The 14,393-nt window shown below is 42.3% G+C and overlaps 1 protein-coding gene across 4 annotated transcripts in view; it reads left to right on the top strand.

Annotated features, from left to right (window-relative positions):
* atp2a3 (ATPase sarcoplasmic/endoplasmic reticulum Ca2+ transporting 3) overlaps positions 1 to 14,393 on the top strand; it is a 140,818-nt gene that overhangs the window by 44,300 nt on the left and 82,125 nt on the right. For 3 of the 4 annotated variants that reach the window (XM_061963122.1, XM_061963121.2, XM_061963119.2), the window contains exons 2-3: positions 4,197 to 4,214; positions 7,739 to 7,821. In XM_061963122.1, coding sequence (XP_061819106.1) covers positions 4,197 to 4,214; positions 7,739 to 7,821 — 101 coding nt within the window. The remainder of the gene's footprint in view (positions 1 to 4,196; positions 4,215 to 7,738; positions 7,822 to 14,393) is intronic. The other variant, XM_061963120.2, reaches the window with a different exon arrangement.

Here is a 14,393-nt window from a genome sequence, read left to right as displayed (position 1 = left end):
CTCTTCTCTCCATGTGGACATGATGATGAAGATATTGATATTTGTCTTTTGCTTCTTAAGCAGTTGCTTTGTGTCATGGTCATAATGTTCCAAAGTAGTTTCGTTAACTTTTGTGCAATGTTGTAATACTATATACTGTATGTTGAATTATAGCATTATTCCATAAATTAGTTATTTAGGGTTAATATATTTTAGGGTTGTCCCGATACCAATATTTTGATACCAGTACCAAAATGTATTTCGATACTTTTCGGTACGTTTCGATACTTTTTTAAATAAAGGGGAACGCCAAAAAATTGCATTGGCTTTATTTTAACAAAAAATCTTACGGTACATTAAACATATGTTTCTTATTGCAAGTTTATCCTTAAATAAAATAGTGAACATACAAGACAACTTTTCTTTTAGCACTAAGTAAGCAAACAAAGGCTCCTAGTTAAGCTGCTGACATAGGCAATAACATATTGTGTCATTTTCCATTTTATTATTTTATCAAAATTATTAAGGACAAGTGGTAGCAAATGAATTATGAGTTATGGTGTGCAGTGAAGCATATTTAGCTATTCCTCGTCCTGTAGGGATGACACTTGTAAACTTACTTTATTTGTTGCTATTGAGGCAAGGATTAGTTATTTAGAAGTAGCTACAACACTGCAGACTGCGGATGGACTTTAGCTGCTAGCTAGCTAGCCATGTCTTAAAGCACCTCTTCCTGAGGGCGTTTCAGTGTCATAGCTACACCTTTATCGTCAGTGTTTAAACCAAAATGCGTCCGTTCTCCCTTTTCTGTCTCCACACATTGTCTACTTGTAAGTACTCTGTGATTGTGCGCTGCCGAACATGCTCGTCTGCTCGTAAAACCAGCAATCACACGACCTAACGACGACGGGAGGGCGGAGGGTGTGGGGGACCGGTATTTTTTAGAGGCGGTATACAAACCTCGTTTCCATATGAGTTGGGAAATTGTGTTGAATGTAAATATAAACGGAAAAGAATGATTTGCAAATCCTTTTCAACCCATATTCAATTGAATGAACTACAAAGACAAGATATTTGATGTTCAAACTCATAAACTTTATTTTTTTTTTTTCAAATAATAATTAACTTAGAATTTCATGGCTGCAACACGTGCCATAGTAGTTGGGAAAGGGCATGTTCACCACTGTGTTACATAGCCTTTCCTTTTAACAACACTCAGTAAACGTTTGGGAACGTTGCTTGGATGGCAACATATGTTGCTCCAAAACCTGTATGTACCTTTCAGCATTAATGGCGCCTTCACAGATGTGTAAGTTACCCATGTCTTGGGCACTAATACACCATCATACCATCACAGACGCTGGCTTTTCAACTTTACGCCTATAACAATCCGGATGGTTCTTTTCCTCTTTGGTCCGGAGGACACGACGTCCACAGTTTCCAAAAACAATTTGAAATTTGGACTCGTCACACCACAGAACAGTTTTCCACTTTGTATCAGTCCATCTTAGATGAGCTCAGGTCCAGCGAAGCCGACGGCGTTTCTGGGTGTTGTTGATAAACGGTTTTTGCCTTGCATAGGAGAGTTTTAACTTGCACTTACAGATGTAGCGACCAACTGTAGTTACTGACAGTGGGTTTCTGAAGTGTTCCTGAGCCCATGTGGTGATATCCTTTACACACTGATGTCGCTTGTTGATGCAGTACAGCTTGAGGGATCGAAGGTCACGGGCTTAGCTGCTTACGTGCAGTGATTTCTCCAGATTCTCTGAATCCTTTGATGATATTACAGACCGTAAATGGTGAAATCCCTAAATTCCTTGCAATAGCTGGTTGAGAAAGGTTTTTCTTAAACTGTTCAACAATTTGCTCACGCATGTGTTGACAAAGTGGTGACCCTCGCCCCATCCTTGTTTGTGAATGACTGAGCATTTCATGGAATCTACTTTTATACCCAATCATTGCACCCACCTGTTACCAATTTGTCTGTTCACCTGTGGGATGTTCCAAATAAGTGTTTGATGAGCATTCCTCAACTTTATCAGTATTTATTGCCACCTTTCCCAACTTCTTTGTCACGTGTTGCTGGCATCAAATTCTAAAGTTAATGATTATCCATTCATCCATCCGTTTTCTACCGCTTATTCCTTTCGGGGTCGCGGGGGGCGCTGGAGCCTATCTCAGCTACAATCGGGCGGAAGGCGAGGTACACCCTGGACAAGTCGCCAGTTAATGATTATTTGCAAAAAAAAAAATGTTTATCAGTTTGAACATCAAATATGTTGTCTTTGTAGCATATTCAATTGAATATGGGTTGCAAATGATTTGCAAATCATTGTATTCCGTTTATATTTACATCTAACACAATTTCCCAACTCATATGGAAACGGGGTTTGTAATTATGATGATTATATTATTATTATGCCCCAGTGAAAGTTTAATTAATGTGGGCAGACTGTAAGTAAGAACATCCATACTGTAAATTCAGTATGTTCTGTCACATGGCTGTACATACTATTGTGGTTGAGGTATCCATTAAATGTTGCACTAACATAGATATATTTTAGCTATGTTTCAAACTAAATTGTACCAAAGCTATTCAAAGTATAGAACTGTTACCATCTCATTTCCATGTTAATCAACTAGCTAACAAAAACACAACCTTGGAATAACATTAGATTACTTTTTTGTTATTATATTTATTTTTCTGCATATCACAAACTGACTTCTCGGATTTGGTTTTTGGAAGGAAGACTGCAGCCTGGCATAACACTGCTCTCCCTTTCCAGCTCCTTCCCTCACATAGTCACGTTTCATTGGCGTGTAGCAAGTGCTGCTGAAAACTTGTTGCTTATTTGCACAGCACATTCAAAGTGTACTGTCATAAATACTACACATAATTTTTATTTATACTGTATGTCAGTTTTTTCATCAGACATCAATTCTTTAGTTGCGCTTTACTTGGACTCGACAAGCAAAAGATGGAACTGTGGTGACAAAAAGCAACAAGACTTGTGTTCTACAAAACCTTTCTGCTAGTGACTCACATGTGGTGGGTGTTGTAATCCAATACTCAAACTGTAGAAGGAAAAAAAAACACAACAAAAAAAAAAAATTATGTGTGAGAAAACCATGCCAGGCTTTGAGTGTTTTACTGATATAACTGATAAATAAATGAGTAACTGATAAGTAAATGGGTTGTACTTGTATAGCGCTTTTCTACTTTCAAGGTACTCAAAGCGCTTTGACACTACTTCCACATTTACCCATTCACACACACATTCACACACTGATGGAGGGAGCTGCCATGCAAGGCGCTAACCAGCACCCATCAGGAGCAAGGGTGAAGTGTCTTGCTCAGGACACAACGGACATGACGAGGTTGGTACTAGGTGGGGATTGAACCAGGGACCCTCGGGTCGCGCACGGCCATTCTTCCACTGCGCCACGCCGTCCCTAGTGGAGCAGATTACTGAATAAATGTTTCATTTGGTTGTACAAGCACCAAATTTCCCGGCTTTTGCCATCCTAATCACGTCCGTTGTGTCCTTGAGCAAGACACTTCACCCTTGCTCCTGATGGGTCGTCGTTAGGGCCTTGCATGGCAACTCCCGCCATCAGTGTGTGAATGTGGAAACAGTGTCAAAGCGCTTTGAGTAACTTGAAGGTAGAAAAGCGCTATACAAGTATAACCCATTTTGCATGTGCTCCAGGACCTATGATACCAGAAATGTACCCATGATGAAAAACAAAGCCATCATTTTTCAAGATGGCTGGTTTTTGAAGTGGTTTTAAACCATGTTGGAGGTAGATGTTTATGGAATAATTGTATGTTGGTGTTCTACACATCAACATATGTTTTGACTATGAAAAATCCAATTCTGCATTTACAAAATTGTAATTATTTATAACTAGAAGGATTTGACAGGAATTAAATGCCAAAACACAAATGACTATCCAGCATAGAGACATGCACAGTTACTGTAGTTACATCTAACTGAAGATGTGATGACAGACCATAACAGTTTTTAACATTTAATCACAATAAAGCATCATTTATTTGTATGTTGTATATTTTTACTGTCTACATTCAGTAAAAATATGAACCTAATAACTATAAAAATGTGAAACTATGAACTAACATTTTCTTTGTACCCCAAAAACCTCCTTGTTTGTCTCTGCCTACTCCTTGGTGACTTCTTTGGTGACCTCTCCAGAGCTCCCAGCTGAAGAAGGTAAATATTAATCTGACCCAATCAGCTGATTTTGCCTGAAAAAATGTCGGAAAATATTAGTTTTGATAAACTTCAGCTGCTTTCCCATTTTACTATCACTAAATATTATCAAACTGGCTATATTCATCCATCCATCCATCTTCTTCCGCTTATCCGAGGTCGGGTCGCGGGGGCAGCAGCCTAAGCAGGGAAGCACAGACTCTCTTCTCCCCAGCCACTTCGTCCAGCTCTTCCCGAGGGATCCCGAGTCGTTCCCAGGCCAGCCGGGAGACATAGTCTTCCCAACGTGTCCTGGGTCTTCCCCGTGGCCTCCTACCGGTCGGACGTGCCCTAAACACCTCCCTATGGAGGCGTTCGGGTGGTATCCTGACCAGATGCCCGAACCACCTCATCTGGCTCCTCTCGATGTGGAGGAGCAGCGGCTTTACTTTGAGCTCTTCCCGGATGGCAGAGCTTCTCACCCTATCTCTAAGGGAGAGCCCCGCCACCCGGCGGAGGAAACTCATTTCGGCCGCTTGTACCCGTGATCTTGTCCTTTCGGTCATAACCCAAAGCTCATGACCACAGGTGAGGATGGGAACGTAGATCGACCGGTAAATTGAGAGCTTTGCCTTCCGGCTCAGCTCCTCTTTCACCACAACGGATCGATACAGCGTCCGCGTTACTGAAGACACCGCACCGATCTGCCTGTCGATCTCACAATCCACTCTTCCCTCACTCGTGAACAAGACTCTGAGGTACTTGAACTCCTCCACTTGGGGCAGGGTCTCCTCCATACCGTGAGAGCTGAAGATCCTGGCCAGATGAAGCCATCAGGACCACATCATCTGCAAAAAGCAGAGACCTAATCTTGCAGCCACCAAACCATATCCCCTCAACGCCCTGACTGAGCCTACAAATTCTGTCCATAAAAGTTATGAACAGAATCGGTGACAAATACAAACTGGCTATATATAAATTTTAATCGGCTGAATCAAAGTTTAAAAAAAAGTTAATGATGATTAGTTACAATTAGCGATGTATACCTAGTACCATATTTTTTGGTACCGGTTCCTAATTGAGTCGGTCCAGTGGGACCATTAAGATTCTGGACAAATGATACGGATATCGGTCATTTTTTTATCCAGCTGACCGTCGTAATTATGACACGCTGTCACATTGACTTCAGCTGCTGCAGCTACGCATATAAAATCAGCTTGGCATAACCACAAATAAGAAGCACACAAAGTTGTAACTCAACAATATTTCCTTATTTACATCACGCACGCTAATAGAAGTTAGTGTCAGTTTGAAGTGAACGTGCTTTGCTCACAACCGACGCTACCTCCCTTCATCCTAGCCATCCAATAATCCACAGGCCTATATTAATTATGTCAAGTGAAAGAAAAATGTAAGTAATAAAATAATCCATATAGTTGCATTGAAGCAATAAAGCCTCCGCTGACAGGTCCGTCTCTAGTCGCCTTCTGACGTCCCCTCCATTGCTCCGCGTCTGCGTGGGATCAAAACACACCTTGCTAAAAAGGGGAACTGCACTTTTTTTTAAATTTTGCCTATCGTTCACAATCATTAGGAAATACATGATTTTTTAATGCATTCTAACTTGTAAATAAACGTAAATAAAAGTCCACTTACAGCAAAGCCATTGGGAGGTCCTCTATACCACCCATAAAACCCAATAAATAACCATCTAAAAACCGCCAACAATACTCTATCTACATTTCGTGACTTAAATATTATCCAAGTATTAATGATATTGTTATTATAAACGCTAACGCAGACCATCTATTTATAACGACGCCGTGATCACTATCGTGTTTGCCGATGTTTACAACATTGAGTGGTCTGCTGCTTCATGTTCATATTATGCTCCCCCCCGGAAGTTTAATGTAGATCATGCCTTTCATCTGGATAGAAAAAGACTGAGGACGTATTCCGACAAGTTGGTACATTTTGACAGCCAAATTAGACCCGTAAATGGCGATAGCGACACAAAAAGATGATTGGTTCCATCCCCCATCTAAATGGGAAATTATGAACATCCTAGCAGTTGGCATTCTAGTGACAGCAGACCTTCTACAGTAAGTAATGTTTTATTATGTTTGTTGGCTCTCATAAAGTATGCAGTGAGTAATAACCAGTGATGTTAAAAAAAAATTGAACGTTGTGATGCGTTTTTGACAATATTGCGCTGCGTATGCTTCAAATGATCAGAATACGTAAATATCAAATGTTATTACAAATGTGCCCGTTACTACATTACATATGTGTGTATATAAAACCTTGATTGAGGTGTTTGGATGTTTTTTTTATTGGCTTTATAGGCAAGCAGGACGGTCTCCCATTAGCTCTGTTGTAAGCGGACTTTTGATTGAATTTATTTAATACTGTATTTAGAATGCATTAAAAAAAATACGTCCGTCGTCATGTCTTTCATAATGATTGTGAACCATAAGCAAAATTTCAATAAAAATGCAGTTCCCCTTTAAATGTGTTTTTTTTATTTATTTTTTTTAAATATATACTAACCAAGACACTTGCAAACGTGTTAGCATATTGGCTAATGCTAACGACACTAGCTTGATTACTTTACGATAGCGCATACAAATACATGTATAAACACTCCTACAGACATCACATGGGACGTTTTAGTAAGTATGCATTGTTTTAGTATATTGTCAAACTTACAAATGTTGCTTGAAGTAATGACTGAAGAATCCTTTCGAGCAGAAACGCTATAGACAAATATTAGCCAAAACAAGATATACTTCCAGTTCAGGCCTAAAACAGGACGTACATTTTCAACCCCCAGCACATGCAGTGAGCAAACTCGTCTAAAAGATGGCACCATTGAACAAACAATAACACACTTTTTAATTGTCTCTCTCTGTGTTTTATGAAAACTATTTGTTGAATACAAAATTAGGCCATTAACAAAGAAAAATCCCTAAATTAGCCGCACCGTTTTATAAGCCGCAGGGTTCAAAGCGTAAGAAAAAAGTAGTGGTTTATAGTCTGGAAAATACAATTTATCTAACATACTTTAGCTTTATGAACATTATTAGTTATATAGTTACATACTGAATATTAAGATTATGATATGTATTTAACATGCTGTATGTTTATTAACATTGTATACGTATACATCTATCATATTTTGTCTTTATGAACGTTATTATATATATTTAACATACTGTATGTTTATTAACTTATATTTAACTTACTAAAAATTTTTAACATTATGATATATATTAAGCATAATGTATGTTTATTAACATCATGATATATATATTTCAATTCTGTATATTTGTCAACCTCTCCAAATTAGATGAAAATTCCAGTAAAGATAAAAATTGCACTATAATCTAATATGATTGAGTTTTTGACTTATAGTCTTGTTTTGCTATGTTGTGTATTATTTCCTGTCAGACTCTTTTTGTGTATATTCAATTTCCTGTTGGTTTGTTTGTATGTATATTGTTTCATGATATGTAGTCCATAACGGTGTGTGCATTTTGCTATAGGAAAGTCTCTGTGGGAGTTGGTGGTGGAGCAGTTTGAAAACCTTCTCGTCAGGATCCTGCTTTTTGCTGCCTGTATCTCCTTCGTGAGTATTTATCTACTGACATAATCTACTGATATCAGCTTTACTCTACATTTAGATGCAACCTCTCTAACTGCTCAGATTTAAAGTGGGAATGTGTGTTTTTTCACCCCACACTGATCCACTTTTAGTGAGTCCTTTTAAAAACACAACTATCCATCAAAGTCATTCCTGACTTGTGCAGGTAGAGGAGGGTTGTCTACATATGAAATATTTTTCCATCTATTATAACACAACTCTGCTTTTTTGAAATGGAATGACTTTGAGTTATTTCTGAAAGTAGGAAAATGCCTCTAAAAACTCATATGACCCAATTTGACAACTCACTGAGCAGGCATCAGCTGGAACATCTTACTTTTCCTCATGTAATGTTATTTACCTGTAAATATGATAGTTAAAGTAGAACATTTTACTTTTCTTCATGTAATGTTTTATTATTTAACTGTAAATATGATAGTCAAAGTAGGACATATCACTTTTCTTCATGTGATGTTATTATTCAACTATAAATATAATAATTAAAGTAAAACATCTTGTAATGTTAGATTTTTTAACTTTAAATGTGATAGTTGAACTGGAACATCTTACTTTACCTCTTATAATGTTATTATTTCACTGTAAATATGATATTTAAATTAGGACATATGGCTTTTCTCCATGTACAATGTTATTATTTACCTGTACCTTACACGAAATAATGTGACGCTTGCTCTAACCTGCATCACTTAAAATTGCACTCAACACAAATGTTAGGTTGCTGAGGAAGTTTGAGTCAAGTACTGCAGTAATTAAAGAGTAATAGACCTGAACATGTATTTTTTTAAGAGTGTAAAGAGACTCAGTGATTTTACTGAGAGACTGCAGATTGCAATTGTTTGTGACTGTGAACCAAAGAGGCTTTAAAATAATTTTCAAAGCAACTTTATTTCTGCAGTTGCCTCAAGAAACCCTTGATATGTGTCAATTATACAATATATTATTGAAGCACAAAGGTGGCCTGGCCTCTTCATCCTAGAAATGTGTAATACAGGTTTCTGAAGATGTTAAAAGTATGTTCTGCCTGTTTTGAATTAAATGCGCTTTGGGTTTTCTCCCGCTGTAGAGACTGACATATGTGCAGAACGCCAACTCTGATGATCGATCGATGATAGTGTTCACAGGCAACACAAAGCTGGTTTCACATAATCTGAATTTGTTAATCTAAACCTTAAAAGGTTGAACACTATCTGACAATATAAAGGATATGCATTTGGCTGACGATAGATGCTAATGCTGTCGTCCTATCGTGATAATGCATGTTTTTTTTGTGTTTTTTTTTGTGTCCTGTCCAGCTTCTCAGGCAAATCATATAGTTGATGTAGATGCCCATGTTGGCTGTTCAGATTTACTTTACAAAAGAGAAGTGTAGGATACTTCTCTTGTTGCCTTATTTGTATTTGACTTTATTAAATGTATTTATATTATCATTTAATGCAGCCGGGCCGGAGCAGGAGGGGATAGAAAGAGAAAAAAAAGAAGACAGAGGGGGAAATTGTGGGGACAAGAGGGGGATTAGACAGAGAGACAAAAACAACAACAGCAAACAACAACAACAATAGAGCAACATCAGCAAATACGACATGTACAAACATGATGGTAAAAGTAATAGCAAATAAGCAGTTAGCGAAAAATAAAAAATAATACAGAAATGACAATGAGCATTATTACACTACAAATGGATCAATACAAATACCAATAGAAATAGCGCTATTGATAATGAACAATACCAATAATTTACCTTTATTATCAACAATACAGTTGTTTAAATGCAACAATACATATACGTAATGATAACTTGAGATACGAAAGAATGCAGAAAAAATGGAGGGGGAGTAAGAGAAGCAACCTACATTAACCTTGTAGATTGTTATAATCACAATAGGTTAAGCTTTGTCAGTGTGCCATGTGTTACACCCAGTTTACCCTAGGGCAACAACGTTAATATATGTTTGATGAAACGTGATTATGTGCATGAGTGTAAGTATGCATATGTACTTGTATATGTACAGAATGTGTATATGTGTTTGTACAATGAATGTATATGTACAGAATGTGTATATGTGTTTGTACAGTGAATGTATATGTACAGTATGTGTATGTGTATGCTTGTATATTGAATGTGCGTGTGGATGTACGAACTTTAGGTAGGTAAATATGTACTGTATTTGTGTATGTATGTGGGAGCGTAGGTACCTATGTACGTATGTGAGCATATGTGAATTTGTATGTACAATACATTCGACTCTCAGAGTGCGTGGGAGCCAGAGCACGGCCCCATCACCCCCGAGAGCCCAACCCACAAACAGTAGGCGTGGTGCCCAGGGAACCAGGGACCACCGCCCCCACGCAGCCAAGCCGGCCAGCGACAAGAACCCCAGAGCCCGGCCCACCGTACCGCCCACAAGGGCCAGCAGCAGGCCGCAGACAGACGCACCCGGCAGAGGACAGGGCACGAGAAAAGCAGGGGACAGCCAGACCCCAAGCCAGCGAGAGACCACACCCCACACGGGCAGAAAGGCGAGACGCCCCGCCCGAGGGACCCAGAGACTCCCCGCAACCGGATGGGAAGACCGCCCCCGCCCCACCGGCAACCGGGCCCCCACGAGCCCACCCCCCACCCCCGGAGAGCGCGGCGAGGCCAGCCCCCGGCCACCCCACCCAAATCGGCCGCCGCAGGACCACCCAGGCACAGGGCCACGGGAACCACCCACCCCACCTGCAGGGACCCCAATGATGGAGATGGAACAACCAGCAACCGCCCCGCCGAGCCCCCCCTCTGAGGGAGGGGAAAAATAAAAAAAATAATATTAATAAAATATATTAAAAAATTAATAAATAAATAAATAAATTAAAAAAAGAATTAAAAGAAGATCACAGACATGCTGACAAACAAGGTCACTACCCCAGCAACTGGCCGACTCGCAGCACCTCGGAATACCTTGCAGCACCAAGCTACCACAATAGACGCAGGGACTAGGCCCAACAGGCCCCAACCAAGACGGGCACCCGGAAGGGATGGACAGCGGCACCCAGGAGCTCCAGACACGCAGTTCGGATGCAGTAGCCTGAGGCGTCGACCCCCGTCTGACAGGCAGGCCCAGAGCGTACCCCCAGAAATATACATACATACATACATACATATATACATACACATACACACATACATGTATACATACCCACACATACACATATATACATATACATACACATATGTACACATACACATATATATACATACATACATACATACACACACATATACATACATATACACAGTTCGTCAGCCCCGACAGCCATCACGCGCGCGCGCTGCCACCAGTCACAACATCAGCCACACCCTTGCACCAGACCCAGCAGCCACGGGCGCCCACACCACAAACAAACGGCAGCAGAAACAGCAGCCGCAATAACCCCAGACAGCCAGCACCAGCCAATCAAATCAAAGCGATCAAAAAAAACTGCGACCAGCAACCACACGCCACCAGGACCACGGAGACCAGCCGGCGCCAGCCCGCCAGTCAGCCCGAACGCCAACACGCAAACAAGAGACACCAACACCCCCCCCCACCAAAAGGCCCCTCACCCCAACCCAAACCCGCACAAACCACCACCGCCCAAACAACCGAGACACAGCATGCAGACCAGACACGGGGGCCGCGCCGCCACCACATCAAGTCACCAACAGAGACCCCACAGCGCAAGGTCGGGCCACACGGGCACGGACCCCACCCAACAGGAAGTGAGACCGGCGCGACGCCACACACAAATAAATAATAACATTAAAAAAAATAAAAAAATAAAAAAAATAAAATAAAATAAAAATAAGTAAATAATAAAAATAAAAATAATAAATACATTAAAAATAAAAAAATATATAATAATAATAAATGAATAAAAGCCTGGCAGGCCACCAGACCGCAGTCCCCGCCGGCCGACGAGGCAATGAGGGGTGCGCCGAACCCCAATCCTCCCATACATGTGTACAAGGCCCCCAGAGTGTCTACTGTGTAGTTAAAATTAGGAGGTCAGCCGTTACAGCCGACCTCCAGTCCCTATTGATGTGTGTACTGTAGCGTGAGTGAGATATGTATGCTTGTGGGAACTAATAATGCGATTAAAATTGGGGGACATCAAGGTCATGGTGGGTCCCAACCAAGCCAAGCCCCCCCAAATCCTAAGTGTCTAATATGCAGCTAAGATTGAGGGATGGACGAGCAGGGGACAAGACAGGAGGACTAGAGCCCCATTGGAGGCATCCTCAACCCCCCGCCATGCCTCCCCGCAGGACAATCCCCAAAGTCCTATATATGTGTGACTGTGTGTGCTATAAGTAGGAGGAGTAGAGGGCCCGGACATCCCCCCCAGTCCACGCGGCCGACAACCAGGAACTACGGCCAGGAGGCCGCCACCCCCCGCCACAGCCCGTGACCCACACCAGACCACTTTAACGTGACGCCACGCGAGCCCTCCCCCGCCAAACAAAGCCAGCCCCTGCCCGCCCCAACCCAACCCTGCAGAGCCCATACCGGCAACCAAACGCAGAAAAACTGCACAGCCCCCACGCCCAATGCAAACACCGCATCCCGGCCATCCACACAGCAACGTGCTCATACGAGTCCCGGCCAGGGGAAGGAGCCCCCCAACGGGGGAAGAAGCCAATGCATCCCGTCCGCACGCCAGCCCCCAAACCAGCCGGCAAGCCAACGCCAGCCAGCCCCACAAGCGCACAGACACCAGCCACAGTCCCCCAACCACTCCAACCCAACACAGCGATGCCAACCGCTGGTATCACCGCAGCAACCATCACCACCACCGCCCGTCCGCAGTGCAAACACCCGCGGCCGCCGAAACCAAAACAAAAAAGCGACCGACCCCGTAAACCACAAAAACGCACACCCCCGGCTACCACCGAGGCCACCAACCCACCTACCCCAACTCATCCACAGCCAGGCCAATTGAGCCACCGGACATCCACACCCATACACACACCTACACATTCATATACACATACATACACACATATATACACACATACACATGTACATATATATATGCATATACATATACATACACATACACACATATACACACGCATGCATATACATATACACATACACATCCACACATATATACACATTAATACACCCACACACATATACATAAGCCCACATTTACACAAACACATACATACACAACACAAAAACAAACAAACAAACAAAAAAAAAAATAGAAGGAAAAGAAAGAAGAAAAAAAATAAATAAATAAAAATAAACCCTTTAAATAAAATAAAATAAATAAAAATAAAAAAGAGGCCTGGTCGCCAACAGTGCCCAGCGCCACCAAACCCCGCAGCCCTTCCCGCACGTCCAGACCCCCCCCGCCCACTACCCACCAGGCATCCCATCCGGCAAAAAGCCATAAGGGCCTAGCCCTGCGCCCACAGCCGGCATGCCACGGCACCTCAGCAGACCCGGCGCCGCGATCAGCAATGCACACCGGGGCAGCGACACATACATATGTACCTACATACATACACACAGATTTCACCATACATATATACAAACGTACACACACCCACATACACACGCACCCATATATACACATATATAATTTAACAGAATAAGTTATATTTAAAAAAAAAAATAAAAAAATAAAAAAAAAAATATATATATATATATATATATACATATACATACACATACATACACACATACATACATATACACATATATATATATACACATACACATATACACATATACATACACATACATATATATAAAATAAATTAAAAATAAATAAATAAAATTAATAAAAAAAATAAGGGCGGAATAAAACACAGGAGGGGGACTCCCGCAGGGCAGTCGGGCAGCACCGCCGGGGCCCCAACAAGGGAGGCAAGCAGCCCCCCCAACCCGGCACCAGGCAGTCCCGCACAGCCGCAGCGCAGGGCGACCCCGGGCAGACCCCGCCCCGCGCCCCAGGGGAAGGAGGAAGCCCACGGACACCCGGAGCCAGAGGGGCACGAGCCGACCCCCGCCCGACAGCGGCAAGACCCCAGCCCCACGGGCGCAACCCCCCGCCCAACCACCCACGGGACAGCTCCCCCAACCAACCCAAGGCGGCCGCCCACAGCCCCACCCGCACCCCAACACCCGCCCAGGCACCCCCAGTCACCAGACCACCCACGGATCGGCCCGCCAGGCCGGAACCAGGAAACATACCCCAGGCCCACCCGACCCCGCGGCACAGGGCCCCCCCGGCACCCAGGATCCCCCACCCACGGAGCAAGACCCCCGGGACAGATCCCCGGCCCCCAAGAGAGTCAGGTCAGAAAATTAATTAGCGGTGCCCAAAGAGATCGGAATTCTGTCAGTTGTTGTTTTGATTCGGCAGACATTCTTTCCATAACTACATAATCTAATAAAATGTTTTTGTAAAGGTTTATACATAAATTATTTTTTGATTTCCAATTCATGAGAATAGTTTTCTTGGCGATGCCTAACGCATTTATAAGGAGGTATGTTTTGTTTGTA

The sequence above is a fragment of the Nerophis lumbriciformis genome, linkage group LG09, assembly GCF_033978685.3.
Source record: "Nerophis lumbriciformis linkage group LG09, RoL_Nlum_v2.1, whole genome shotgun sequence".
NCBI classification, from domain to species: Eukaryota; Metazoa; Chordata; class Actinopteri; order Syngnathiformes; family Syngnathidae; genus Nerophis; species Nerophis lumbriciformis.
Note: the sequence above shows the minus strand (reverse complement) of the source record. Positions and strands in the feature narration are given on the sequence as shown.